Raw genomic sequence first — 26,938 nt, 5'->3', positions numbered from 1 at the left:
GGGCCAGAGGGAGAAGCAGACTCCCCGCCGAGCAGGGAGCCCGATGCGGGACTTGATCCTGGGACTCCAGGATCATGACCTGAGCCGAAGGCAGTCGCTTAACCAACTGAGCCACCCAGGCGCCCCGCAGTCTCTAAGAATTACATTGTACTACATCTTCACTAAAAATTTGGTATTGTCTACCTTTTATTATTAGCCATTCTGGTGGTTATATAGTACTTTCTCATTATGGTTTTAATTTTCATTTCCCAAATGACTAATAAGGTTAAGGTCCTTTTCATATGTTTATTGGCTGTTTGGATTATCCTTTTTTGTAAAATGCCTATTTTGTCCCTTTTTAAAAATTGATATGTATGAATTCTGCATGTATCTGGATAAGCACTTTATTCCTTATATGTGTGGTACAAATGTCTTCTGCATGACTTGCATTTTTACTCTTAACAATGTACAGATAATGAAAAGAAGCTCTTGATTTTAAAGTAGTCAGATACATGAATTTTTCTTTTGCATTCTGATTTGTGCTTTTTGTGTCCTATTGAAATCTTTCCCTGCCCCAGTATCTTGAAGATATTCTACTACATGTTCTCTTCTAAAAGCTGAATGATTTTGCTTTTCACATTTATATCTACAATCCACCTGGAATTTGTGTATGGAGTGAAGTAGGGGTGAAGATTCATTCTGATTTTCCGTATGGGTATCTAGTTCTATACCATGCTTTGAAAAGAATGTTGTATCTGTCAGGGTCCAATGAGGAGAAAGAAACCATACCAGTTATTTAAATAGAGTTTTTAAAGTTGGGGGGATGCTAATTAGCTGTAAAGTTGTTTGTAAAGTTTAAAGTTGTAGGTAATTAAAAAGACAAGAAGAAACACTAAGGTATCATGGAAGTAATAGCTACCTCTAGCTATGGCTAGAGGAGTATCATGAAGAGGTTGGAATTATTAAGACTTAGAACCCCATGCAGTAGAAATTCAGGTATCTAAGGAGAGGATACAAGCTCACTGGTGCTGGTATCTGGGGTGGAGGATGCAGTGAGGCTGCTTCTGCAAATGGGAAAGCTATAAACTGGGCTCAGCTGCAGTTACAGGAAGGCATTACCACTGCTGGGAGTGAAGAAGTGTTGCTAGGGTGACACAGAAACAAGAGACAGGTAGGAAGCTCACAGGAAGGGGCAAGTCCCCTTTACCTCCTCCAGCCTTGTAGTCTTCTCTAAAGCACCCTGTTGGCAGAGCCTAACATGGAACTAGTTAGCAAAACCAAAATGTGGTTTGCAGAGTCATAGCCCCAATATTTATAGAGTTGTGTTCAGACAGATGGGTTTGAAGCTGAGAAACAATAGCTTATGGTACAGCCTTCCTATCTACAAAGACACCTTTATGACAAGCCAAGTGTCTGTATATGTGAGAATCTGTTTTGGGGTCATATTTCTATTTCTTTGGTCTTGCTCCAAAATTATGTTATCTAAACTATTGTAGCTTTATGTTAAGTTTTCATATGTAGTAGAGCAATTTTTGCCACCTTCTTCAAGAGTGTTTTAGCAGTCCATGGCTTATTTGCATTTCCGTAAAGACTTTAGAACTGACTTGTGTAGTTCCACAAAAAGAAAACCTTTTGGGGTTTTGGTTGGTATTTCACTGAACCTATAAATCAGTTTGGGGAGAGTTGAAATTTTTATAATATTGAGTTTTCTTTTTTTTTTTTTTAAAGATTTTATTTATTCATTTGAGACGCAGAGATAGAGAGAGAAAGCATGAGCAGGGAGAGAGGCAGAGGGAGAGGGAGAAGCAGGCTCCCCGCTGAGCCAGGAGCCCGATGTGGGGCTCTATCCCAGGACCCTGGGATCATGACCTGAGCCGAAGGCAGACACTTAACCATCTGAGCCACCCAGGCGCCCCAATATTGAGTTTTCTAGTCCATGAATATGGTATGTCTCTCCATTTATTTGTCTTTAATTTCTCTTGATAATGTTTTTTAGTATTTTTATGTAGAAGCGTTGCTTACTTAGCTTTTGTTAGCTTTAATCCCAGATACCAGATATTTTTATATTATAAATAGTATCTTGAATTTTTTTATTTCAATGTTTTAATTTTGAAATTTTTCAAACATATATGTTCTGTATTTTTGAATAGTTTGACCTCATTATACTGATCACCAGATTCAATAATTACCAACATTTGCTTCATTTGTTTCAACAATCATTCTTGATGAAGTATTTTAAGACAAATCTTAACTCTCATGTCATTTCATCTATATATCCTTAAGTATACATTCCTAGAAAATATGGACATTTGATTTATAACCATAATTCTAAGCCATATTCAGATTTTCCTTTTTATTTCAAAAATTAAATTTTACTGGTATGTTGGTATGTTCAGTTTGCTTTTAACTAACAGCATATTAGGACTTAAATTTTATGTTAAGTAATTAAAATATTAGCTTAGCCACTAAAATATTAAATAATAACCAATTAAACACAAATTTTTTTCCAATGATGTGAACTTTGCTTTTCTAAATTCATTACAATTTTTCAACACCGTCAAAACCATTCTTTCATTTGGTGTCTTCTATATTTGTAAACCCAATGTGCAACAAAAATTGCCATTCTTTAAAAAAAAAAAAAAAAAACTTTATATTTCTCAGTATTCCTATTACTGAATACACATCTTTCAGGAAGTCATCAGTGGGATTAAAAGCAAGCACTTTTTTGTGTGACATCTTTTTTTTTTTATCCTTTATAACTTCTTTTGCCATAAATTGTTAAAATGTAAGAAGAAGGTACAGTTGTAAATTTTTTCCTTTGTATCTTTGTACAGAAATCTGTCTTTCAGGGGCGCCTGGGTGGCTCAGTCAGTTAAGTGTCTGCCTTCGGCTCAGGTCATGATCCCAGGGTCCTGGGATTGAGCCCCACATCGGGCTCCCTGCTCAGCAGGGAGCCTGCTTCTCCCTCTCCCTCTTCCTGCCTCTCTGCCTACTTGGGCTCTCTATCTCTCTGTCAAATAAATAATTGAAATCTTAAAAAAAAAAAAAAAAAAAGGAAAGAAACCTGTCTTTCATTGCAGGTGGTTCTCCTTCCCACACAATATTCATGGGTCTGTTTCTAGGAGAAGACTGGCTAGTGGCCTTGAAAACTTCCTAGAGTTGGCAGGCTAGGCTGGGTCATGTTCACCCTCGAACATGAGAAAATCCCTATTGAAAAGACAGTGTGGCAACTTTCCTGCAGCAAGTCATACTCCTCACAAAGATATTCGACAGTGACTGAGGAATAAGTCTCTGTGTCTTTCCCAGCATCTGCAGCAAGGATGAAACTAATTATTAATTCATGGCTGTCTAAGGAACAAAAATTGTTCTCAGGTCAACAATAATTAGTATAAGAGGATTTTGTGCCTATATTTTAACTTAACCAATGGTAATTGATGGGGAATTGAGGTCTTAAAAGTTAGATCTTATTCATTGGTAACAAGTATTTGAAAATAAATATGCCAGCCTGATATTGGATGATTTGCCTGTGTCTTATTTCTCCTCCCTTATCAGCACCCCTGGGGACCTCACTACAGATCAGAATGGCCCAGTGATGTCTCACCTGCTAGGATCATTGCTCTTTACACTTGTTTAAACAACAGAGTCAGAGGATGTTTAAGTTCATATTTAACTCTTTCAAGTAAATGTAGATGTTTTGATTCTTCTGGTCAATAGTGGAATGTGAGGATATGAGAAAAAGAATGAACCATTTCACTGCTTTGGTTTAGTCTTTTTTCCTTGTAATATCAGATTAACAAATCTGAAGATCTCTTTCTTATATATAGAGCTAACTCAGCAAATAGCAAATTTGGATAAATACAAAAGAAAAACCAAACATCAGAAAACCCCAACTGATGGAACAAATTACCTAACTATGAGAATCTTTTTTCATGTGTCTTTGGGTGGAGGCAGGGAAGCCTAGAAAATTTATTCCTCTGAACGGTGTGCAACTCTATAAATTATGTCAAAGTACACAAACTGTAGCCTGTTAAAATTTTGGTTAGAAAGACCAAAGAGATGTAAAAATAAATTCTTTATTCCTTAACCTATAGTGTCCTTGAACATGTAACAGGGACTAAGGTACAAATAAGATACATTTTTTTAGATTTATTTGTTGTCAAAAATTTTACCTCATAGTTTGCGATTGTTTTCTCAAGCTGACTTAATCTAAATACAAGTAAAAATAACTTTTAAGGAAATGAATATCAAAATGAACACGAAGGCAATAATCTAAATATTTAGAGTCTAGTTAAGAGGTTCTGTTACTGAGATACGTACTGTATTGGTACAGTTGACGTAGTAATTGTAGTGTGTATAGCAAAAAATAGAAGATTGCTGATTACAAGTTTATGTGAATAGAATTAGAAGAACCTGATTTTCTCAATCCGAGTGAAACATTCTCATTATAAATTATTTATTTGCTTGGAATAGTTAAAAACCTGTATCAGAAACATGAACTTTAAAACTGCTAACCCATGTGGGGAAAAGATTCTTCACATAAAATGAATGTGGAGCATATAATTTCTTGGAGATCTTGCTTAGTAGTTATACTAATTTAAAGCTGTTGTAATGTTAGGTTCTAGTGCCTGGGAATGTATCCCCAATAAGCTTCATTCTTGTTTCATTCTAACCCTTCTACCTGTCAGTAATTTAAGCAGATTTGTGGCAGTGGTCAGAGTTTCCTAGGATTAAGAAAGCTCTACAAACAAAACAACCACACCAGATCTAAAAATCTTCCTATTTGGTTTTGTACTCTTTTGGCTGACTATATTTCTCTGAAGAATGGCTTGTGGATTCTTCTGGCTGTTTAAAAAACAGTTGAACTGGTATTCTCAGTGTAGAGGATTGATGTACTTGAGGCAGATGTAAGAAAGGATTCTTTTTTCACAACCCTTAAAACTGTATTTAGTGTAACTTGATTGCGCATGAAGATAATGAGGTAAAATGACAGATGCACTGTTTTATATAAGGCTTCCAGTATTTAGTAGAGAAAGTGACCAGTAAGTGAATTGTAAGGGATGGCACCTTTTTTTCTTTAACAAGGCAAGTTGCCCTAAATTTTGTTCATCATTTCTACAGCTGGAGCTTCATTAACAAGTACAGTTGGAATAACCAGGGTATTGCAGTCACAGAAGAACTAAGCACAGCAAGCCTTTCAGTAACAAAAAAAAAATAGAATTCCTGACAGGCTTCCACACTTATCTGTGTTCTGTGGTACTGTTTGAGCTGAACTAAAGCATCTGCTACCTCAAGTTAAGAGAGAACAAACTCAACATGGCATGAAATTACTGCACAGCCATTCACATTCATTAGAGTTATATTGTTACCAGCCACAGGCATGACTGGCTTTTGCATGAATAATAAAATAAAATGCTGCTTTGTGAATTTTACCTTACAACATTGCAAGGCACAGTACTAACCTTGGGCCAGGATTAGGTTTATCGTAGAGCAGCTCTCCTCACCACAGTAGAGTCAAGACCAGTAAGAAGTCAGAAGTTAGGAAGTATTGCTGTATGAGGCCTGGGGAAAGGGCCTTGTGTTAAATCAATTTACTCATTTTTTTAAACAAATATTTATTGTGCAGACTAGCTATTTGGAGATGTTAAAATTATTAAGCTACCATTTGGCAACCGTCATAGTAATAGTTGACTCAGGCAAAAATCCTCAATGGATGCTAAAGGCCATGGGTCAAAGTCTGATGAGGTATAGAACAGTTATACAATTACCAAGGGAAAAAAGTAATTTTGCAGTGTGGCCACCTGACAGACACCTCATCCAAGTGATCAAAGTTAATCACCAGAAATGGGGAAAATTGACATCATGTGCCTCATAATATATTCACTGAGAAGACCTCACTTCTGAGTTATTCCTGTTAAAAATGCCTGACCTGGGGCGCCTGGGTGGCTCAGTCGTTAAGCGTCTGCCTTCGGCTCAGGTCATGATCCCGGGGTCCTGGGATCGAGCCCCACATCGGGCTCCCTGCTCCGCGGGAAGCCTGCTTCTCCCTCTCCCACTCCCTCTGCTTGTGTTCCTGCTCTCGCTATCTCTCTCTCTGTCGAATAAATAAATAAAATCTTAAAAAAAAAAAAAATGCCTGACCTGTGGGGCGCCTGGGTGGCTCAGATGGTTAAGCGTCTGCCTTCGGCTCAGGTCATGATCTCCAGGTCCTGGGATCGAGCCCTGCGTTGGGCTCCCTGCTCAGCAGGGAGTCTGCTTCTCCGTCTTCCTCTGCCTCTCCCCACTGCTCCTGCTCTCTCTCTCTCTATGTATCTCTCTGTCTCAAATGAATAAATAAAAAAATTCTTTAAAAAAAAAATGCCTGACCTGCATCTAATCATGAGAAAACACCACAAACCCAAATCGAGGAGCAGCTACAAAAATGGCAGTGTTATGGGACGCCTGGATGGCTCAGTCGGTTAAGCATCTGCCTTTGGCTCAGATCGTGATCCCAGGGCCCTGGGATCGAGTCCCGCATTGGGCTCCCTGCTCTGCAGGGAGCCTGCTTCTCCCTCCGCCTCTCTCTCTCTCTCTCTCTCTGTCTCTCATGAATAAATAAATAAAATCTTTAAAAAAAAAATGGCAGTGTTACTAAAAGACAAAGGAATGCTAAGTAACTATTCTACATTAAGGAAGTCTCAAGAGACATTGACAATGAAACACATTGTGTGGTCCAAAATTTTCCTCCCTTGCTATTTGACATTTTTGTCTTCTAGTCTAGTTATAGAAGTGGTATTGAATAGGAAAAAATATATATTTTTAATAGTCTGAATTAATACTATACCCAGTTTCCTTCCTATTTTACCTTTATGTGGATTTTTAGGCAGTGTTTTGGATTGGGTTTGGGTTTGGGTTTTTTGGTTTTTTTGGTTTTTTTAATATGGGACATTTCATAAATTTGCGTGTCGGGGCTGTGCTAATCTGTTATGTTCCAGTTTTAGTATATGTCCTGCTAAAGGGAGCACTGGGTAGGTGTTTTTTAAAGAATAATTGCGAATGACAGTTCAAGCTATTGAAAACCTAAAAATTATAATTCTTAATTGTTTTACCAAATTTTCAATCAACGTAAGAATAGAGTCCTCATGCTGTTTAAATAGTAGAATGCACCATTTAAGAGTTTCATGAGCACCTAAGAAAAGAAGTAGTGATCACTAAGATGAATTTATAAAGAAGTCATGGTATTCATAAAGAAGTTTGGTATAGTTTTTAGACAGGTTGGTAGGTAACAGTAATGCTTCATTTTCAGGAAGGCAATTTGATGAGTGTCTGATTTCTTGTGGACAAGATGAAGAAATAAACTGAGTGATTATAGTTAATTAAATAAGTAATTCAATAATAATTGGAGGTCAGGCTCATAAGTAATTTCTAGTGTTGTATCTGTTGCAGAGATCTCTTCTGTCCTGTTAATAACTTGGATAAAGTCATTGATGACCTATGGAACAGACTTTTTAAATGACACAAATCTGGGAGGGATAGCCAAAGCATTGGATAACTGAAACTGGAACTGAAAGATAATGGTAGCCAGGAATGACAGGCAGGAATCCGCAAAATAAATTTGACAGGAATAAATTCTACAAGGACAACCAGTCATATGTGATGGGTGGAAGGAAAAGCTTTAAGATAATTCATGGAAAATCACTTGCAAAATGGTCAGTTGGCCATATTTAACAAATTTATTGCTTTGTTTCCTTTAACTATTTGATTTAATATGTATCGTTTGGGTCCAGTCAGAAAAATGGAAACCATACTAGTATGTCAAACATAGGGAAATGTAATACAAGGAGTTGGATATACAGGTGTTAGAAGACTAAAAGATAAAAAAGGGGGGACACTGAGCTATTAAAGAAAAACTACAGGAGGCACAATTACCACACCAAGAGCCTTATAAGAAGCAAAAGGGAAGAAGTCTTCATAATCTAGAAGCTATGGCCCTAAGTTGGCACTCGGACTTATGAGGAGGGGACACTGTTCAGCTACTGGTGGGATTGAAATCCATATTACTAAAAGATGTTCATTTATGTAAGAAGCCAAAATAATTAAATTGTGTTCTCTATATTGAACTAAATGTAATGACATCTGAATGAACATCTCTTCCATCTTGAATTTGGTTCCGAGAATGAACTAATTTGACTTCAGTTGTATTAATCTGTACACCCCCTCATCTTTAAAATGGCTTTACCATTAATAGCCCTCCTACCTAAGATGTGTTCTTAAGTGACCTCTCAGAAAAAGTGTTTATAGAAATTTAGAGAAGAATTAAAAAAAAAAAAGCATGGCAATTAAGTTGGATGAGCTAAACATTCCCTTTGATTTTAAGTGTGTACTTGTTTTAATTCTTCTTTCTCACTGATATCTTAAACACTGTTTAAGTGGATTGAGTAGTTTAAGATAAAGATGATTGTCATGCTCTGAAACATTGAAGGACAAAGTTTGGAATTGATTTCTCTCTTTCTTTTTTCCTTCTCCCCCAAATATTGCTTCTTTAGGTCAGTAACAGATCCAAGAGATGGAAAGAGAGTAGCACTCAAAAAGATGCCCAACGTCTTCCAGAATCTGGTCTCTTGCAAAAGGGTCTTCCGGGAATTGAAGATGTTGTGTTTTTTTAAACATGATAATGTAAGTGAAGTTGGTCTTTGGGATAGACTTTTTCCTACGCATGCTTAATTGTGTTAGTAGAGAGCAAAAGAGAGTAAAAAAAAAGGGGGGGGGGATGTGCAAGTTATTAAGAAGTTTGGGAACCTGAGACAAATTAGACCATTTTTTTGTCAAAAATGAGCAAGTTTAAGTGAATTCTAAGATGTATTGATCAACAGATAAACATTAATTGATGTAAAGAAAATGTTAATAGTCAGCTGAGGAATGATACTAATATTTAACATAGAGTGTAATATGTAGTATGAGTGATTTAAGTGGAAATAATTGGTCCCTGATTTTAAATGCTTTATTCTTAACCTTTAATATTTGAAATAAGAGATTAATTTAAAAATGTAGGGAAACAGTTTCTTCTTTTAAAAAACAGTATAGCTGTTAAAGTAACATAGGTTAGCTTATTATGGCTGTGTTGAGAGAAGTCAAGACTCATGGGTGAATAGAAGAATCATTGTGGTTTGAGAGATAGCTTCTCCTCAAACCTGAAGTAAATGTTTGATACATGTAAAATTTACCTGGGGATCTTAGCATTGGACTCTGGAGTTTTCGATTTCATATGATAAGAAAAACTGCCTCACATTCTTCATTTGGTACTCAACCCACGTTATTTTAATAGCTAAAATAAAAACTTTATCATAATATAGTAATTCCTTGTGAGTCTGACTGCTTGTTTGCACAGGAACTTTTAGAACTTTGACCAAAGTGTAGGTCTCACTTTAAGAGAGAAATTTGTAGTTTGAGGTGTTTGGTAAAAGTAAGAATATCAAACAGATATGTTTACTTGAAATTCCTTGCTTTGACATATTTCATCTTATTGATTACTCCTTGACATCCATTTTCCTTAAACTTTTTTTAAAAAGTTACTGCTATCTTTCAGTCAATTGGAATTGCCTAAAAATGTGTTTGTTTCAGTGACTTTGAAAATACCACTCGAGTTGCTATTTTATGACTGGTCCCTCAAATTTTGTAAGTGATTTAGAAAGATGTCTAGTGCTTGCTTAGTTATTTATTTCTTGAATTTGAGTGGCATCCCAACATCAAAGAGGACAAACGTTATTTACATTGTTAGAGACTCAAGTAAAGGTATCCATGGTGAAGAAATTTGCTAACTAAGGATTTCAATGATTTATTATATTCAGACCTATCTTGGCTTCTTTTATAAAGGAGGGATGGTGTAATAGGCTGTTATCTATATATATTGGTATCTTTGCTCGTGACTCATTCCTATAGAGTAACTAATTAAGTTAAAAAGGTGGTGTCAGTGAGTAGCATAAGAAAAGAAATAAAATTCTTGAAAATCATACCTATCAAAACATAGCAACCAGTTGGAGCTCCTGAGCTCTATCATAAGTGAGTGCTTGTGACTTCCGTGGGAATATTCAAAAGTGAGACAGATGGTTAGAGATGAAGATGGTATGGCACCATTATTTTATATATCATGAATTTATGCTGTGCTCTGAGATCTCCAGAAGCGTCTCAGTGCCACATTACCTGTTATGTGTGCAATGCCAGTCTGAGAAGCAACTGGTATTTGATGTAGTTAAGGCAACAAATGTCTATTATTGTCCTGTATAGAGGCAGTGCTAGGTCATGTGGAGGATACAAAAAAGGTTTAAAATGTCCTTTTTTGAGGGATCAGGTATTTAACACTTATTCCTATGTGTCAGGATGTACCTAGAGGCTTTCCATACATTAATTCATTTAATCCTTAAATCTTGTCAGATAGGGTTTGTTATCCTTACTTTGCAGAGAAGGAAACCAAAGCTTAGAGTTAAGTAACTTGCCCAAGGTCAGGGTGGCACAAGGTTGGAGTCTCTCTTGCTTCAGAGCCCATGTTCATTAATTCAAAAAACATGTATTCTGCACATCCTATATTCCTAAACTGTTCAGCTTTAGGGCTTTCTAACCTTAAGGAGTTTAATAATGTGTTGAATACTATGATTACAGTGCTCTGGGAGGACTACCTGCATAGTTAAATATTAATGCAAGACAGTCTGTGTTTTGTGCATGGAAAAAACTGAGCAACCAAATCTAGAAGTATATTATAATCACCACGGTGATCCTTAAAAAGGCAGATTCATGGGTCTCATCCCAGACCCACTAAATTGGAATCTCTGGGGTTGAGGCCCAGGGATCTGTAATTTTTAAAGCTCAGGTGAATGTCACACAAGTACCATAATATTAAGGAAAAGAGAAATTGTTGTGGACTTAGAAGCTCAGAGATGCTTTAAACATGGAGGAGGTAAACCTTAAAATGAGCCTTTTGAGATTAAGATTTGAAAGAGAAGAAAAGAATGTCATGATGAAAATGGCATTTAGAAAGATTACCCTGGCCACCGTAGGAAGGTTGGATTTTAATTTGGATGGCTTTTAATGTTTTTTGTATCCTCCACATGAATAGCTACAAAGCCCTGGGAGGCTTTGGATTTTCTTTTGAACAGAACCTTCAAAGTCACTATATCAGGGGTGCCTGGCTGGCTCAGTCGGTAGAGCATGCAACTCTTGATCTCGGGGTCATGAGTTCAAGTCCCACATTGGGCATAGAGCTTACTTTAAAAAAAAAAAAGTCACTGTATCAAATTCATTGATTTTAGTTGATCTGACTGATTGAGATATACACACACACTTTTCTTTAAGGATAGATTCACCTTGATGTAGTAACTTAGAGAAACAGTAATGGGTTTAACTTTCTAAAGGTTGTTGTTGGCTGGGCTTATCTTTAGAGTCTAGTCAGAATCTGAGCTATTACAAAACCTGGCAAAAATACTCTCTACCCACCTATGCACTTGTGCATGTGTTTATGCACACACATAATTGTCATATTATCAGCATGGAGAAGGCGTGATTGAGGTTGTTTTTTGTTTTTTGTTTTTCCAGTTTTGTGCTCCTTTGAGAATCTGATAAAAGCTCTTTTGGAAAAATGCACATACACATGATATTTATGTCATGTTAGGCTTTCACTAGTCCTCTAAAGCCCTTTCGGAGCCCCCTCAAAGGTCCACTGATTCCTGCAAAGATCCCCTGCAATACAAATCTGGGGCTTTTTCTTGTCCTTAGGCAATAGCACTAAGTATGCAATAGGCAGTCAGTCTATTTGAAGAATGAGTAAGTAAATGAAAGTGACAGAAAAAAGAAATCTCCAAGTCTGGCATGATAACCTCAGTGATCTCTCTCAGTTACTTTTTCCCAGTCTTTTAATTCTGAAATACTCTAGAGGGATAGAGAAAACAAAGAGGAGGAGGTAGTAGAGGCAAAGAAGAACGATGCGTTTTCCTTTGTGTAGACTGACCTAACTCATACCAATATGGGACCAAGAGGACACTTCTCTGAATGCAGACATGCTGTTTAGCTGCAGACATTTATGCTAATGTTTCTGCTGCTAGGGAGTGTGAAAAGACAAAGGATGCTGTAGACTGGCTTACTTTTCAGTGGATTTGGTTTTGTTTGTTCTGTGCCTAAAATTTGTGGTACTGGGCAGTTTCTTCATGTATTTAAAATGAAACATTCTCGTGTTCATGAATTGGAAAAGTCAGTTTGGTTAATATGCATGTTCTTTCCAAGTTGAGCTCTATATTCAATGTAATCCCAATCAAAAACCCAGTAGGGTTTTGTATATATGTGTGTGAGGAAATTGACAAACATTCTAAAGTTTATGGAATTGGAAAAGACCTAAAATACTCAAGACAGTCTTGATGAAGTTGAACAAAGTCTATTTCACAACAGATACATAAATTAATCCAAAATAGATTATAGATTTAAATGTGAAAGATAAAATAATAAAGCTTCTGTAATAAAACATAGGAAAATATCTTCGTGACTTTGAGATAAGCAAAGATTTTTAATGAGACAAGTAAAGCATTAACTATTTTATTTATTTGTTTGTTTTTTGAGGGGGGAGCATAGGAAGAGGGAGAGGGAATCTTAAGCAGTCTCCACACTCAGCGTGAAGCCTGACGTGGGGCTTGGTCTCATGACCCTGAGATCATGACCTGAGCCTAAATCAAGTTTAACTGACTGAGCCACCCTGGCACTCCAAGCATTACTATTTAAAAAAAAAAAAAAAAATTGCTAAACTGGACAGCTTTTAACCTTAAGAATTAATGCTCATCAAAAGTTAAGAGAATGAAAGGACAGGCCTCAGACATATATTCAACAAAAAACTTGTTTCCAGAATATATTATGTGATAGACAATTATAAATATTTAGCATTTGAAGAAGACCATTAGAAGTAAATATTTTACTTGACATTTTTTGAACTGTGAATTCTATATCTAAACATCATATATCTTATAAAGAGCTTCTACAAATCAAGAACTTTGCCCATTAGTAAAAGACTCAGGAATTTGACAAAAGAGGATAACCAAATGGCTAATAAGCATATGACAAAGTGCTCAAAGTCATCAGAGAAAGGTAAATTAAAAGCATAATGAGATAATAATATACCCACCAGAATGGCTAAAATCAAAAAGACTGACAATACCTACTGTTGACAAGAATGCACATTAACCGAAGACTTTAAAATTGCTGGTAAGAGTGTAAATTTGTAAAACCACTTGGGAAAACTGGTAGTTTCTACTAAAGCTAAATACACACCTACCCAGTGATCCAGCAGTTGTACTCCTTGGTATACTCAAGACAAATCATATATCCACCAAAAGACATGTACAAGAGTGTTCATGGCTGCTTTATTCGTAATACCTAGAAATTGGAAACAACCGAAATGTCTGCCAGCAGTACTCTGGTTAAGTACATTGTGTTAATAGTCCATTCACATGATGGTATACTACACACCAATAAAAAGGATGAACCACTGATCCACATATCAACAGGGATGAATCTCATAGGCATAACAGTAGAGGAAAAAAGTCATACACAAAAGACTTCATTCTTTATGATTCAATTTGTATAAAGTTCAAGGACAGGCAAAACAAATCTGTGGTGATGGAAATGAGAATAGTGGTGACCTCTGAGCAGGGATGGGTTTTGATCAGAAAGGGACAAGGGGACCTTCTGGGGTGTTGAAATGCTTAACTTCTTGATCTAGATGTTAACCATGGAGTAAAAAAATCATCATATTATATACTTTGTGTAAAAATTAATCAAATTACACACTTGGCATACTTTTTACAACTCTATTAAAAATAAGAGTAATTACATAGTCTCTACTTTAAGGAATTTAAAATCTGTTGGGGAGTAAGATTGGGGAAGGGGTAGCTCCTTTGCCAAACATGGGATTTAATTGGATTTTATGAACAGTTAAATTTCTAGTTTTTATACTTAGGATTATTTACAGTAGTTGTTTTATTGATAAAGAGTAAGAAAAAAGAAGCCAGTTTTGCATTGTGTAACCAGTTTATAGTGAATCTTAAAATCACAGAGGTTAAAATTCTAAAAAAACAGCGACCATAATGGGCTTTTGTCTAGTTCTTAAAAGATTTGAGAAATGTGCTGAGACACTGTTTGGTAATGACCATTACTTACAGAAGTATTTTAGTTCATTTTTTTAATTAGACAAGTCTGCTTGCTTTTTGTGTGTTTGAGATCCTTTGAAGAGTTGGTGGTATTTGGGGATACTTTGACTCCTTACAAGTCAAAGTCTTTACAAGAGTCCTCCTATTTACATCATAAGGCTAATCTCACACACTCTATTCCCACAAATAATGGGGTTATAGAGGGAATCAGGCTATTTAAATAGGGAGTCAGGCATGAAGTCTGGAGTTTGAAACTGGTACTGTTCCTTCTTACTTATTTACATCATTTCTGAGATTCCTGGATCATTTCTACTGATCTAAGCACTGTTTTTGCCCCCCTGGAAGCACTGTGGAATGCCATCCTCTGATAAACATTTTGAGATAAAATAACAGTAATATAAAATAAGAGGCATTTTAAAAATTCCAAGCAGAGTTTAAAATATTGTACCTTTGAAGCTAATAATCACAGCTAAATGCTTTAGTGCAAATGTCTGACCCTGTTTTATATGGCTTTTCTACAAAAAGCTTCATCAAATCTGGAATAAGAAAGCCTCATTCTTCATCAAGGTTTAAAATGTATGGTTGTCACTTTCTCTAGATAACCTTTAATTATAGCAGATAGATTTGAAGTGTAAAATAGCTTTGTCTAATGGACGCTGTCACTCATTGCATTCTGGCTTCCCCCAAGACAGGATGTATGTTGTTCAGATACAGAGCGGAGAGTCCGAAAGACGTCAAGTAAAACACTAATTTCTGTCTTCCTCAAACATCAAATATTCATGTTAAAAATTGTTCTATCGCATAATGAGAAATGAATTTGCATGAATTTGTGACACTAGCTAATTATAGGGTTTTAAATTTATAGAAATGAAATAATTTACCTTTTATATGATAAAAGTTATTTTTTGAAGAAACTGAAAAATCTGTTATCTTTCATTTATACCAAGATTCTAAGTATAAACATTTTAATTCAGAAAGGAAAGATCCAGGTTAAAGCATGTAAACTATTTTCGAACTTTTATATGTAACTGGTTTTAAAATGAGTAAAGACTTCTTCATTACAGGAAGTTTTAGTTTAATTTAGAATTTTAAATGCTTGGCTGAAAAAAATGAGCAAAGGTTTTTCCACATGTAAATTGCAAGGGGAAAAGAAAAAGAGGAGAAATCTATATGTTACAACTTAAAACACAAATCAGCCATAATATGTAAATCTTATTTAGGTACTGATTTAGACTAAAAAACTTTAAAAAAAAGAAAAGAAAATTGGAAATTTCAGAATTGGATATTTGATGATATTAAAAAACAAAATTTTTAGACTTGATAATTATATATTTTTAGTTTTTCTCTTTGGGGCATCTGGGTGGCTCAGTGGGTTAAGTGTCCAACTCTTGATCTCAGGGTTATGAGTTCAAGTCCCACATTATTTAAAAATAAATAAAAGTTTTCATCTTTTACCAATACTTACTGATACATGGCTGAAATAAGTCTGGTATTTGCTTCAGAATTATATAGGGAGAATGGGGATATAGATGCAATAAGAATGGCTATTTGTAGATTACTAAGACTGGGTTTTGATTACATGAGCATTCTTGATACTATTCTATGCACTTTTATGTTTGAAATTTTCCATAATAAAAATTTTTTTTCTTAAAAAAGCTAAAGATAGAAAATTTGAACTTGTACCACACAGTTTATTTCCTGTTAAATAACTTCTTCCATATTCTTTGACCCTCACATTTCTTATTAGTTAGATAGGTTCAGATTCTTAAGTGTGACATCATAGGTGGGACTTTAAAGGCTGGTAGGGGAAGTAGGCCTATTTGTTACGTTTCAAAGGCAGAAGTGACTTTGTTAGTATTCTGCTTTTATAAAGGACTTGAATTTCAGATGCCTCAAAGTCTTCTTTCCACCCTGGTGACTTCCTTTTTTGTACTTGGAATAAAATCTAAAATGCTTAACAAAATTTAAAGAGATTTTATGTGATAATATCCCCTGCCTTCCTCTTCTACTTTATCCCAGTCTGTTTTCCTCCCACCCTGTCTGTTCCATAAGCACTGGCATTTCTGTTTCTAGAATTTGCCTGGTTCCTTCTTGCTTCAGTGCCTTTACAGTACCTACTCATTGCCTGACCAACTCCTATTCAGCCTTCAAGTCTTAGCGTTACTTCAGGGAAACTTTTTGTCCCCATTCCTCTTGACTTTTTCCCGTCAGATAATATACGTCCTAATTAGATAGTTGTGTAACTGCTTGTTTGTTTAATGCTTTCCTCTCTACTAGTCATGAGAGCTGGGACTTTCGTTTATCAGTATAACCAGAGAGCCTACCACAGTGCTGGCCAGGGAGAATGTACTTGGTAAACATTTTTTTGAACAGAGGAGTAGAGGAATGAATGGTAGGTGTGTCTCCTCGTGCTCTTAGAGCAACACTGATTGTCAAAAATAGGGCTTTCAACACACTTTCCATGCAGCGGTCTGGCAGCATGTAGTAGAACCCAACTGCCCCTCTCATTTTAGTTTAGATAGAATTGTCTTTTACATAGTAAGTTTACAAACCCATCTTAATGTTTAGGACTGTTTCTTGACTGATACATTTAGTTATTCTCAGTGGGCAGTTGTAACTAAGCCATAAATCATTAAAGAGTTAATAGTATTACTTGCATTTATGTCATATTTTGCTTCCTTTTTAGTTCTCTAAATTTGACTTTTTTTTTTTCTCCTTTTCTCAGGTACTCTCTGCCCTTGACATACTCCAACCTCCACACATTGACTATTTTGAAGAAATGTATCCTAACCAGGGAATGTGAAAGAAGGGGACAATAATTTATTAATTTATTCTTCTAGCACCTTTTGGGGTTCATGCTTTAAGATGTATAAAATCTCATCCTTGCAGAGGTGGTTGAGTACCTGGAACCAGGTAATTTTGAAATCCCAAGTATCTGACAGAGAGCAATATTATCAATGTATCCTGAATTGTGATACCATAAAACAGGACTTTGGAGCACATATTTTACTTAACCTGCACACAGCCTTATGAGATAGGTTATTACCATCCCCATTTTTGCAGATGAAACCAGTGAGGCAGCTATGTTGTATGGAACTCAAGAAAGCATTCTTGTTGCTATATAACAACTGCCTATCAGTTAAGAGGATAATACCGCCCCTTTTTTCTACCACTTGGGGTAAGGTGAAAATTAAAGAGATAATGTAAGTCAAATCCCAAGTTCTTTGGAATAATGGTGATGGTGCTGTTAATAGTCATTACTTACATAAGTTTTTATCAGATGCCAGGCACAATTCTAAGTTATTTACACATACGAGTTTAATCCCTATACAACCATCTGGGAAAGATACTGTCACTGTTCTCATTTTACAGAAGAGGAAATTGAGGCACAAAAGATAAAAAAGACTTGACAAGATCACAGAGTTAGCAAGTGTTGAGATTGAGGTTCAATTCCAGACGGTCTGACTCTGTGGTCTTTATTTCAACTCCTACATGATTCTCTCAGGATAGAGGTTTTAACATTATATTACTACTGTTAATATGTAAAAATAGTATGTTAGGTATCATGGATAATAAACTGTAAAATAATGCCTAGTATTAGCTCCTGGGACTATACATGAAAATAAAAAATTGAGACATAGGTTCGCCCTAGGCAAAGCAGCACCATTTACCATTCTGCATTTAACTGGGTAAAACTTTAAGTGAAAGACAGGGAGTCCTAAATCATTGGATTCAGTGAGCTCATGACAGTATATTCACTCTAGGCTTTTTATTAACACTAGGCCTATGACTTAGAATGGAAACCAATATGAAAGCAAGATAGTTTTTCAGACTTAGCAGTGAGATAAAAATCTCATTCTTACACAGGTGGTAGGTAATTCTATACTAGACAATTATCTTTGATAATTTCTTTAGTAACTGGGAACAATTAAGAGCTTCTCTAAGGGAAGGAGAATGGCTAAGCTGACTGGGGAATTGGGAAACGTTATAAGGTGATAGAATTGTCACTTATCAACACTGCTGGGATGTTGTGATCTGATAAACCTAAAGCTCTTGAATGCTGTAATCCTCGGTGATAGTTTAACCCACGAATCTTTCTGGAATTAGTAAAGGCTTAACTCAGTGGACTTGGGGTGCTCCAACCCTGCACTTTCCAGAGAAAGCTTCTGGCTGACAAGAGTGTCTTTCTATATTTGAGATCTTGGGCTTGGTCAGATGGTTCTTGACATACGGTTTTTTAAAAAGCACAGAATTACCCTAAGGATAGAAGAATTGAGAAAGTTCTTTTCTCCTCAACTATAGATCAGAAGTAACAACTGAGGAGAAGGCATTGATGATTCCATTTCATAGACTTCCTGAAAATTACCCAGGTTTTCACTGAAGAAGGGACTCGGAGTGGGGCCATACTTGTGTCATTCATCAGAAGTAACTTCCGGGGCGCCTGGGTGGCTCAGTCGTTAAGCGTCTGCCTTCGGCTCAGGTCATGATACCAGGGTCCTGGGATCGAGCCCCACATTGGGGTCGCTGCTTGGCGGGAAGCCTGCTTCTCCCTCTCCCACTCCCCTGCTTGTGTTCCCTCTCTCACTGTGTCTCTCTCTGTCAAATAAATAAATAAAATCTTTAAAAAAAAAAAAAGAAGTAACTTCCTACACTTTGCCAGGAGTCACCTTTATCCTTTTAGTTGGCCAGAAAGGAACCTACATATTAGAAGGCATTCCTATGAATGTGTAATGCTATTTCTACCTATTTGGAAATGACATTGCTGACAACAAACCTTGAAATTAGAAGAAATCTTTATTAAATAAGAATTTTATTGTATTATAGGTTGTGTCAGGGGTCCCCGAGATTACCCTCAGCTTCCATGATTTGCTAAAATAACTCACAGGATCCAGGAAGGGTGTTCTACCATGGCTACAGTTTATTACAGCAAAATGATACAGATTAAATCAGCAAAGGAAAGCGGTGCATAAGGCAGAGTCCAGGAGAAACCAGGTACAAAGTTCCACTTGGCCTCCCGGTAGATTTGCACAGATCTTGCTTAATTTTCCCAGCAACAATGTATGACAACACAGATAAATTTTGTCAACCAGGGAGGCTCACCTGAGCTTTAGCGTCCAGGGTTTTTATTGGAGGTCAGTCAGGTAGGCATAGAGCACCCACAGGGCTGACCTTAGCTACTCAAGTCTCTGGCCCTCCTCCTCTTTCCCCACCCAGAGGTTACTCTAATACAGCTGGCCAAGGCCCCAGGCAAACAAAACCGGGTATCACCATAAATCATACTGTTAGCATAAACTGTCTGATTTGACCAAAGCCCCAGGTATATTAAGACACTCTTATGAGGCAGGACATTGCAAGGGCTCAAAGGTTATTTCCCAGGAGTTGGTCCTGAGCCAGTCCTAAAGACTTTTGGAATGTGTAGGGTTTGGGTAACCTAGAGCTGCTGAGTTAACCCTTTATTGCACCTAGGCCATCTGTGAGGAAAGAATGTTTTCAAGTAAGATAATTAATTGGTGAATATGTTTATATTTAATAACTGCCAGATATATTTAGATTCTCTTCACTGAACACTTAGCTAATTTATAATATTCATTTTCTGTCTCATAGTTCAAGCATGAATTGTTTACATCAGGCATTAATTTTGTATACTTGGGTTTGTCATTCCTTTAAAAACTTTGTGTGCTTCTATAATCTAGGAGTTCTCACTTATTATTAGTGACCATAATTGGAGTCTCGGAGATCCTTGATTGATTATTATTTCAAATACTTGCAGAGCAGAGGGAAAGTTAGCATCGTTATGGTTTAAAACTGTGAGTGGCATAGATAGTATAGTACCTGTTGGTGGCTGATTTCAGCCCATTTCATTAGTTAGCATTATGTTTCTATGAAATTCCTCTCCCCAAAATTGTTCATGAATGTTTAATTAAAAGTCTTTGCCATAAAATATTTGTAGAACCATCTGGTACACGATTTACTTAAATGTTTTACTTTCTTATTTAATTTTTTTACCTTCAGGTTAAAAAATTGATACCTGTTGTAATTAGATAGCTGCAGGAGAGTCTTTCAAACCTAAACCTCAATTATTATTCTTTTCTGTTGTATAATTTTTAGCTATATATAGAATCATGCACAGAAAAAAGGTGTTTTCCACTGGTTGTGCTAAACACTGAATCTTTTTAACATAAAAAGGAATTGTTCCTATAGCTGCCCCAGGATTATAAACACTTTGTAGGAAGGCATGATTTAGCTTGGAGAACAGGATACTAAAAATTTGTGTTTTAGGATAGCTATTAAATGGAAATGTAAGAAATGCCTTAATTACATATAAGCTCTGCCTTTGGTGATTCTTTTAATATCCTAAATAGGAAGTTTTCTATGTCCTGTACTTTTTAATACAAATAAATTTATTGTAGCCAAAGCAAAAACATTTTTCCCTCAGTTTCCCACTGAAAAATAAGAAAACTTACTACTAAAACATAAAAATATTGAAGATTAATAATATTTCAAGTTAGTACTTGATTTCAACTTAATGTATTATTCATCTGTGTTAGCAGCTCCCTCTGTAGTATCTCAAGAACATGGCATACACATTATACATGGTTTTAGACAGTGGCTTTTTTTTTTTTAAATTGGAGGATTGTTGTGTCTTTGCAGATTTTAGAATGGATAATGTTTTGAGTTTTAAATGTATGATCATGGAATTGTGCTTTGAAGAAACTTTTGAGGTCTGTTTGAGGCTCTGTCATTTTAGGTAAGTTCTAAGTATGTTGCTATTAGATCTAATGGATGTTCTAATAGTTGATAAAGGAATCAGTTCATAGGGTCAAAAATATATATTTATCTTATTATTTAAGTCATTAAAGGAAATAATCTTAAGTAACCTTCCATTATACATACAGTACCACATCATTGCATTTTTTTCTAAGATTTAAAAAATTGTGCTGTTATATTACATATGTAACTGTTAGTACAGAAACATTTTAAAATCTCTTTACACTGATATAATAGTTGGTATCATTTTAGAAAATCTGAGGTCTTTGAATGTTTTGATATAATCAGATGTACAATAAGAGTATAAGCATATAGTATCATGCAGTTAATCATACATTTTTTTCCCTGAAACTGTAATAAAATGATTACATCGGTGCCCGCCACCAATGGCTTGAGTTTTCAAAGACCATGCATCTTTAGATAGCTCCTTAAGCAACTTATAAAAAGACAGTATCTAGATTATAACTGTTTACAAATCTACCTACAGGGTGCAACAGATTTAGCAGGAGTCCAGTATGGAAGGAGCAATAAATTCTACCCTGTTCTCTGTATATTGTAGCTTTTCTATTTTCATATTTTTAAAATCTAATGTATCAACCTGGAAAATATATTCCTTAATAATTAAGAAAAATTATTTTTTAACTGAACTTTTAGCTGTTAAGGGATTACATTATTCATTTTGCACTCTGAGTTTCTGTTTAGAAAACTGTATGAAAATACTTTGGCGCTTAGTCACTTTGAGCCTACTGAAATTTAACCCAAGAGAAACCAGCTGTAATTATTTGATTGAAAATCATTATTTATCATGCTCTAGTAAGGATTCTGAATTCTGTACATAAACATGCCTTTTCTACTGGGATGCCTGCTGGATTGGAAATAAAAATTTGGCCTGTCTTGGGAAAAGTTTACTTTTAACTTGAAACATAATGAAACATGATCTTAGTAGTAGTACAGGTTTTCTGTACTAGAAGCAGTTACAGCCTAAAACCAGTGGAAATGAGAAGTCTAATGGGTGACTGTGTGTCCTGGTATGTCAGGACTCCTGGATTTTACCTAATGTCCTGTATAATTATTAATTAATAAGTTCCTCCTTTTACTTTCAGAAGTGTCCCTATAATAGGTTTGGCTTGTGCAGGCATTGTTTAAACAGGAATCTCTTGTCATAAAGGCAGCAAGGGAACCTCCATCCCCATTTTGACCAGTTAGAGTCCTTGGTGAGCAGTAATGTAGTTTTGGGCTCCCCAGATGCAGTGGTTTAATTTTAATTGATAGTATTTGTATAGTATATTTTATAGCAACATTTTGTAATTTAAAGAATACACAATACATGATTATTTGGTGCTATGAAACAGCTCTATAGGGATGCCTGGGTGGCTCAGTCAGTTAAAAGTCTGCATTTAGCTTGGGTCATGATCCCAGGGTTCTGGGATAGAGTCCTGCGTCAGGCTCCGTGCTCAGTGGGGAACCTGCATCTCCCTCTGCCTCTCTCTCTCTCTCTGACACATGAATAAATGAAATCTTTAAAAAAAAAAAAAAGAAAGAAACAGCTCTATAACCCTCAGGGAATCTTAGGAGTCCATGAATTGCTAAGAACAAACAAAATGAAATACATATATACATACGTAAGTGCACTCTTAACTCTCAATCAGACAGTACCAGCAAGGACCAGAAATCTACATCCTAGGAGCTTTGAAGAGTCCCATGTTGTTAGAATTTCCTCTTCATTTATTCTGTAAACATAAGCATCAACTATGTCACTAGAACCAGGAATTTTTTCTCTTTTGCTCACTGTTGTATTCCCAGCTTAGAACAGTGCCTAACATAGAGTAGGTACTACATAAATGTTTGCTAAATGAGTGAGTAAGATAGTCTCTGCCCTCCAGGTGTAATCTAGTGGGGGATACAATCCTATAAATAATAATTATAGGTTGGGAATCATAGCAACATAAAAGAATTAGCATATTCTGAGAGCATTAGGGGTCTGATTTTCACTCATTTCCATTTTAGTGTCCAAGGTGGATTACTTGAAAAGCATTTGATGATTTGAAACAAAAACAAAAACTGTTGCCTACCCACTGTCTACCAGTTCTGGCTCCTTACCCCTGAAGCCTAAGGCAGAAACACAGAGAAAGGCAAAACAAAGGAAAAGCTAGCAGAACAATACACCTGAACTCCTGACTTTAATTGCCATTTAGTCAGTATCTAGTCTGCCTTATTTATTCATTCAGCCAAACATTTAGCACTACTTTATACATAACATTATACTAATCTCTGTGGAAGGTACAAAGACGAATTGTACATTTGTTTAATTTTTTTTTCCATTTAATGTACCAGGCACTGTTCTAAATACCTGACTCTTATCTCCATTTTACAGATGAAGAAACTATAGCTCAGAGAGGTAAATAACTCATCCAAGGTCACTTAGAAATGACAGAGCTGGGATTTGAACCCATGTTCAAATCAAAGAGCACTGGACCAGGACTGCTCTTAACTCTCTGCTGCCTCTTAGTGCTTTCCTTAAAAAAAAAAAAAAAAAAAATACAGTCTGAGGAATGAGATAAGATGTAAAGAAGAAACCTTCATATGTATGTATGTATATGTGTATATATATATATATATATATATATATATATATATATATATATAGTAGGAAGTGCCAAAAGAATATGGGCAGGTGGTATGGAACTTGAAAAGAAGGAGAGATTGCTTCAGGCAGAAAAAAACAGTAAGACTTCATGAAGAAAATGACATTTCAGCTGAGTGTTGAAAGATGAGGAGGATGGATATTCCAGATGGAGAGACTAAGTATCAAGAGCACCTTTTAGGGAATGGCAGATCATCCATTTGGCTAGAGTTTAGCATGCATGGATAATGAGAAATTAAGCTAGTTGGAGCAAATCATGGAGGGCCTTGAATGTTAAACTAAGAAAATTCATCTTTATTCAGTAGGCATTTGAAGGCACAATGAGAGATTTTTGTGATGAGGAATGACAGAATCAGAAGTGTCCTTTATAAACTTAACAAAGAGTTTCTGTTTGGGCTGATGAGAATGTTCTAGAATTAGTGGTGATAGTTGCACAACATTGTGAATGTACATAATGCCACTGAATTTTACATGTTAAAATGGTAAATTTTATGTTTTGTGTAGAGGACGCTTTTAGACAACAGGCTTGAGCAATGGAAACTTGATCAAGGTCAAAGGGCCCACAGCGACCACCTGGCTGAATACAGACAGGCCCACCAGGCAACCCACCTTAAGATATTCATTGGCCCTAACTGACCAATGGGCTACTTATAACCAGGCACAATTACCAAGAAAGGGAAAATTCCATACATCCCCATACTTCCTCACCTTCCCACTTTAAATAGAGCCCCTACTAACTGCTTCTGCAGACAGTCTTGTTTGCTGTCCAGCCCTGCCACTACCTTGCAGTGTATTCAATAAACTTATGTTTATTATTCTCCCTTGTTCTGCCTTGGGTGAATCTTTTCATTGCCCGCGCCACCGGCTTCTACCCGATCATTGTCCTACATGTGGGGGCCTGCATCTGATGGAGAGAGACACCACATTATGTTACATTTTACCACAACTAAAAAAGAAAAAACCCTTAAAAAGTATCCAACTCTTAGGGCTGAGAGGCAGCAACTGTTGTGCAGACCAAGAAAGTTGAGCAGAAGGATTTTTGGCAATTGATTGGGACCTCTTTAGCCATGTACTCAACAGCCTGGGCTTTGATGTTGATGGCTGGTTGGGTATTCACAGAGGCAGGACAAGAAAATGAAAAAATTGGGAGGGGGCTCCCTAGACCCTCACAGAATGGCTGGCCGCATTGATACAGAAGCAGTTAACATCAGAAGAGGACTTGGTGTACTCCGAGAAAGGAGAGGCGAGATCCAAAGACAGATGTTGGGGTGATAGCAAGCAAGCAAGCAAGAGTAGTAGTGTGGTTAGAATTTGGAGATTGTGTTCAAAGAAAGGAATTTGTAGTTAGAAAATGTTGTAATCATTTCAAGATAGAAAGTAGAGCCATGCTTTAAGGTAGATGAAGTAGAATAATAACGAAAGTCCTTAGAGTTCAGACAGTTGAGAAATTGAGAGAGAGATTCTTTACCCTGGTTGCACATTAAAATCACCTAAGGAGCTTTTTAAAAAAATACAAATGCTCAAACCCTACATTCTGATTTAATTGGAGTTTGGTCCTAGGTATCAATAAGAATTTTTTGAAAAGTTCTCCCCAGTGATCTGAATGTGCCCTCAGGGTTGGGATCCACTAGGCTAAAGCCACCAGAATAATTATCATCATGAATGTTGAAGTTACCAGTGACCACCTAAGGGACTTCAAATAGCAAATGTGAACCAGCTGTTTGTGTCATCTAGCTAAGATCTGGATTTTGTAAAGGCTGCTAGAAAAGACAAGGATAAGAGACTGTGGAATTAGTTTCTGGGGTTTTTGTTTGTTTGTTTTTTGAGGTCTCTTGAGCATTAGCAGTGGGACCAACCATAGCCTGGAAAAGGAGAGGAGACGGAAGCAGGTTACTCTGTCTCCACTTGTTAGCTCTTTACATCAAGACTGTTCCTCAGAATCATGTCAATGTTCTTCATGTAATTATCATAAATGCTTTTTGATGACCAAATTAACTGTGATTGATCTACCAATCTTTAAAAACTTGAGGACATAATTCATCTTCTGTTTAGGCTTTAAGAAAGTTAAAATATATTCTATCTTAGGCAAAAAGTTCCAACTTTATTTTCATTCTGACACAACAGTGGAAAGGATTTAAAGTGAAGTATCAGAAGTTTAAGGCTATGTGTGTCTTTGACTTGGAGCCTTGAACTAATCACCCAAAATCTCTGCTTCATTCATTCTTTGACTTTTTAAACATGATTAAAAGAGATAATTACTTTATGCCCAATTCCATTCATTTAGCTGATTTTCCAGAGTGAGCATGAGCTAGGAATCAAGAATGTGCTGTTCCCTCAGGTAATTTCAGCTCCCATAGGCTTCCCTAGTGAGAGAATTTCACCAAACTGAGCATGATGCTGTTGAGAAAGGTAGTTTTATATAGTATGACCCCTTAACAAGAGCCAGCTGTTTCCTATGGGGTTCAGTCAAAGAAACGGCACTCTGCTTCAATGCCAAACACAATACTGTTGAATTTAATGTGAATTTGACATATTTGTCTCCAACATGGTATCTTCCCAGGTGACTTTTTGTGATACTCAGTGTTCATTTTATGCCTAACTTTAGAACTTTACCCTCAGGACAGAGGTACTAGCAGGTAGTATGAAGTATAATGGCCATTGTTGTTATCCTTAAGGGGTTCATGGTTCAATTGGGGATGATTGATGATTTTCAAATAATTACAATACTAGAGTAATCAGTTTAACACTAGAGATATTAACCAGATTTCCTTAAGCAGAAAAAAACTGCTCTGCCTGTCTCTCCTTCCCAAAAAAGAGTTTGGAAGACTTATCTAGTACTTAAAGTTTTCATAGAATAAAATATTTTCTCTAGTCCTTCCTTATACAAGCCATACAAGATCAATGATCTTATTAGTAGGATAAATTATATTTTCAGTAGTTCCAGTTGTATTTTTATTTTCCCACAGAGTTTTAGGAAGTATCTGATTTCGTGTTTATGGGTCCATGTAACTTTCTGCATAGCTGTTCTAATTAAATGGTGTGGAACAGTGCTAATAGGTGGCACATCTAAGTGTCTATTAGATCATTCATTACATAAATGTTAGAAAGTGGGCACTCTGAACAAATGAAAAAGGCAGATCTTTACATCTTTTTCAAGATATAATTGACATATAGCAAACTTTCTATCTTGACAGAGATAGACCCCTTTAAATGGACCACACCATTTTATTTCATCTCTTCTTACTGCCATAAAAAGTGCTCAGACTTCTCTGATAGACCTCTCCTAGATTCTTTCTTCTTAGAGATTTTTGTTCTCTGTATATTTTGAATCCTCCCTGCCCTTCATAACTGGTTCATTTTAATAACTTTGTCTGTTAAAATCCTTAACCAA

General features: G+C 36.2%; 1 protein-coding gene across 1 annotated transcript in view; it reads left to right on the top strand.

The window, feature by feature from the left end:
- NLK (nemo like kinase) overlaps positions 1–26,938 on the top strand; it is a 168,918-nt gene that overhangs the window by 90,310 nt on the left and 51,670 nt on the right. Inside the window, exons 2-3 of the mRNA XM_035027743.1 lie at positions 8,502–8,631; positions 16,861–16,916. Coding sequence (XP_034883634.1) covers positions 8,502–8,631; positions 16,861–16,916 — 186 coding nt within the window. The remainder of the gene's footprint in view (positions 1–8,501; positions 8,632–16,860; positions 16,917–26,938) is intronic.

Source organism: Mirounga leonina, unplaced genomic scaffold (assembly GCF_011800145.1).
Source record: "Mirounga leonina isolate KUSES-001 unplaced genomic scaffold, KU_Mleo_1.0 Mir_200, whole genome shotgun sequence".
Classification (NCBI taxonomy): domain Eukaryota; kingdom Metazoa; phylum Chordata; class Mammalia; order Carnivora; family Phocidae; genus Mirounga; species Mirounga leonina.
The sequence above is the reverse complement of the archived record's forward strand: the minus strand, read 5'-3'. Positions and strand labels throughout refer to the sequence as shown.